Source organism: Helianthus annuus, chromosome 10 (genome assembly GCF_002127325.2).
Source record: "Helianthus annuus cultivar XRQ/B chromosome 10, HanXRQr2.0-SUNRISE, whole genome shotgun sequence".
Lineage (NCBI taxonomy): Eukaryota > Viridiplantae > Streptophyta > Magnoliopsida > Asterales > Asteraceae > Helianthus > Helianthus annuus.
The window spans coordinates 148,415,896-148,420,243 of NC_035442.2; the positions used below are offsets into that span (position 1 = coordinate 148,415,896).

At 40.2% G+C, this 4,348-nt stretch overlaps 1 protein-coding gene across 1 annotated transcript; it reads right to left on the reverse strand.

Annotated features, from left to right (window-relative positions):
- Nucleotides 1-677: 677 nt before the first annotated feature.
- On the reverse strand, nt 678-2,552 carry LOC110885993. Its single transcript, XM_022133742.2, has 2 exons — nt 2,046-2,552; nt 678-1,324 (listed from the first exon to the last, which is right to left on the reverse strand). Exons 1-2 carry the CDS (start codon nt 2,461-2,463, stop codon nt 810-812), a joined length of 933 nt encoding a protein of 310 aa, XP_021989434.1. The 5' UTR covers nt 2,464-2,552; the 3' UTR covers nt 678-809.
- Nucleotides 2,553-4,348: the final 1,796 nt, after the last annotated feature.

Here is a 4,348-nt window from a genome sequence, read left to right on the forward strand (position 1 = left end):
TTAGATTTCATCTCGCATTGAATATTAGGGGCTATTAGAGAGAATATATTAATTGCTGAAGGTTTATTGTTAGAAAATATGATATACCATAAGTTCAATAGCGTTCGCTAATCCATATCATAAGAATTTATTGGATTTTTTATATTTAAACTTAGATTTGTTCAAATAAAAACATAATTTAGATGATTTAATTGTAATCACTAGGAAAAAGAACATCATCATGACCCCAATAATAAATTCTAGTTCTGCCATTCCATTGATGTGTAATATTTGTTATGCTACAATGTTTTCATTTTGTTATACATGAGAATCTCTTTGATTTACAAAAACTTAGCTACATATTTTACTTTTTACATTCATATTGACATATTTAATTTTTAATACAAATGTGGCACTTAGTGTGCCAATTAATCACATTTCATATACACACATATTCTAACATTACACTTACATGCACGTCTCAAATATATGTGTATTTGTGTATGCAAGTTTATAATGATCATCTAACATTTTATCGGTTGTTGTTGGTTTGTTCTTTTGACCGTTTTGAGTCGAGTTTTAATAAAGTTTAATTTAAAAAAAAAAAACTATAAAGAAATAACAATTTTCAACTTTATACAAATCCATATAACTAGAAAAAAAATGTAACAAACACGTGTCGAAAGTGGATAACATGATAAACACAAAAATGTCCACATTGTCACGTCAACGCCATTATAAAATAAAATTATCCAAAAACTGTCTTCAATGATAACCATTCCCTTTTCCAACATATTTACAATGACACCCTCCTATCCACATCTTATTTACTACGACATGCCACTCAACATTAACGCTTTCAAATTACCAACCACATGCATTTTCCTAACCTCCTTCCTACAATAACTTTTACCACCAACCACCACCGGTGAATACTCAAACCCTAACAAACTCTCACAGTTAAACTCACCGTTACCGTCACCGTAATGCCTCATCTCCGTTAATTTCAACGGGTTCGTCGTTCGTTTATACGATCCTAACCATTTCGTTTGCATGTAACCGTTTTTTCTCCACGGTGAAACCACAATGTTTCTAGCTTTTAAAGAGTCTCGCATCGCGGCGCACATTAGCCTCACCAGTTTCTTCAACTCGTTTGGTTTGATTACTGTGATTTTAGGTATTATTTCGAGCAAGGACTGGTAGGTTTTTGTTGGTCGTGCGATTGTGAATTCGGATACGAACGCTGGATCGATGATGTAGCGGTTGCTGGAGATTAGAATGTCGATGTATTCGTACTCGCCGGCGGGATACCGTACGGTTTTCTCCCATCGTGACTTGCAGAGACCTGTGGACATAGTAACGATTCTTGATTATTGAAAACTGAAACCAAACCGTTGAAATTTAAGACTTATTAAAAATTTGGTTCCCGTTTGATTACACGGTTTGAGCTGGTGACACGATGATACTCCAGTGATCCGTCAGTTATCCTAATTTGCCGTTAAAAAAAGTTTGGTATTTGCACTTGTTGTTTTAGCCCGCATCAATTAATAAATGTTGAATAAATTGTGCTAATCCTTTTAAAGGAGAAAAATTCTTGCAAATTAATACAAGCATAGTACAAATAGCATACCCTCATTATTGACATGGTGCACAATTTTTATTTGATTTGTATTTAAAAAAAAAAATTGGTAAAATTTAGTTCCTAGGTAACTTTGTCATTTTTTACCTAAAAAAATATGTGTATTAATCTTACAATTTAGTTCCATGGTACACACATTGATTTTTTACCATTTTTAATTTACATTCCGTCTACCTGTCATTAGTCTGTAATCGTCTCTGTTTGAATGAAAACCGTATATCAAATCATCCGTTACATATTAAAATTTTAAAAAAGACAGACTAACGGAAAGTTAATGAGATAATCGATCGTTAAACCAATAGACCAGTTTGAAGAGTCTCACGGTTTGTAACCAAACTTTGAAAAGCCTATCATTGACTTTGTATATGCAAATTGCAAATTCATAAGTGTTTAAAATAAATAAATAAATAAATAAATAAATTCTCACCAGCATCAAATCCTCTCTGACGAAGTACGGTCATCAGATTCCGTTTAAACCCCTCCGACGAAGTATTTTCAAAACTCCGGCATACTTTTTCCACCTCGAAACCAATCGCACGCTTCATACGGTCATCGTCATCATCCGTACAACCGCCGATGAGATCCATCAACATTTCCTTCACGTCAGAATCCGTACCGTAAAAACTCTCCGCCTTCTGATACTCCTCCGTCTCTTCCAGATCATCGTGTTCAATGCAGGATTTACCTCGATCATTATCATCATCTTCTCCGTCGAAAAACGAGTCAACTAGAACTGAAAGATCTGTGACTGAGTTCGCGGAATGCTCGCTTCCACTGCTCTGGCATAACCGTGCCCTAGCGTCGTCATCTAAAGCCGTTGTTATCCTCTTGAATCTCACCGCCATTTTCTCTGAATTTCTTTTATAACTCGAACTTGAGAACTCAAAATTGTTTAGTAACCATGAACTTTTATGAATTTAATGATTTTGTTGTATCACCATATATATATGATTATATGTAGCTGGTGAAAAAAATGAAATGAGAAGGCGACAAAAGGTGAGGAGGAAACTTGGGGAAGTGTATTAACGGCGTCATGTTTGTCGTTACTGAATGTAGTCTTGTTTTGGAGAACGTGCGTGATAAATGATTAGTGATAGGTTAACTGTGAATAGTGAAATGAAACGGCGTTTGGAAGAGTACAAGTGTCAGCAGCAGCATGAAAGGATACGTTAGCTGGTAACACCTCGTGCTATTCACGGTGTATCACGTGGCAGTGATACCCCTACACACGATGGGGGTGGGTACCCTGGTTCTATCCGCACGCTGAAAGTAATTTGTTTCCTAAGGGTGAACCAGGTCGACGGGCAAGGCATGGGGAATTGCCGCGCGGGGAGTCTCAAATCCTACGCCGACTATTCAAGTCGCGTGTGGGATTATACTCTTACCAGAACAACTCAGAAGCCTTCCCAACCTCGCGCTGGCTAATCAGGTGTAACATAGGTCGCGCGCGAGGTCAGGGTTAACACAAGACCAGATTTGACACTTAGCTGCTTGAATGAAAACTCTTACTTCCTGTACCTTGCGCCGGCTACATGGGATATTCCCGGGGGTCGCGCAGAGCAAGGAAGCGCAGATTAACCTAGGACAAGTACCAAAGGTACAAGTGGCAGAGCGGTAGACCAATGAGCGTCCAACAGGCTGTATCCGATCATGCTGCACGATGAACAATCATACAGGAGACAAAAAGGTAGACAAGGACGCACACGTGGCACCAATCAGCGTGCGCCGCCCACTGCTCCACGATCTCACTTAGCCGCTGATGACAGACCAGACAACAAGGACAACGGTCAGGACACGTGGATCTATTTAGCGTGTGCCAACTACCCTCTCGCCTAGAAGCACCAACGGTCGTGGCAGAGGAGACATAATGGATATTCGTCGTTGTCGACTACAGGCCCAAGCCCATCAGCCCATCTCCTCCGCAAACCACATCTGCTATAAATAGTGAACTTCACCTCCAGGTTTAGGCATCGCTCTCTTGCTCTCTCACTTTAATCACACACTTTAGTCCTCAAAACAAATACTTATTCTCACGCCGGAGGGTGGTTACAAGGAGAACCCCCTATTCCCTTCCTTGTAACGAGCTTAACAGTGTGTTTAGTGTTTTGCAGGATCATCATCATCACAGCTTGGACGAGACAAAGAAGATTAATCTTATTTGTCGAGGCACAAACCACAAACTAATCACCAGAGTAGTTTGGTGTTTCTTTATTGACGCCCACCGATTTTTACAATCACTTTTATCATCTTTTCTGAGTTGTTCTATCTCTTGATCTATGGTTGATCAGGGAATCCCTTTTCTACCCATCGGTGCACGCTCTTAATTAGGTACGTTCAGGACATCTCGCACGTCCAAAACCTACCCAATGACGAGTATACCGAGGGGGGCACAAACGTTGGGGCCATCCGCGCAAGTGGTATCCGTACCACCTAAACGGTCACTCCAACAAGTCAGGGTGTTGGTCCTTCAGCACCCGCATTGTCAAATTTCTCAGCAATGTCAGGATTACCAGAGGGGGAAACTCACGCTTTGTGGTTGGCAAAAAGTATAGCGACCATAAATCTCATCTACGTGCAGCTATGTGCACAGCAAGGACTAGTTCAAGCCCAGACGCAACAATCACCATTGGTGACACCTGCACCAAGACAAGTGAATTAGGAGACGCCACCCCAGGAGCACGTACAAAGACAGCAGCATAAAAGACCCTCGTCACCAAGAAGGCAGAGTGC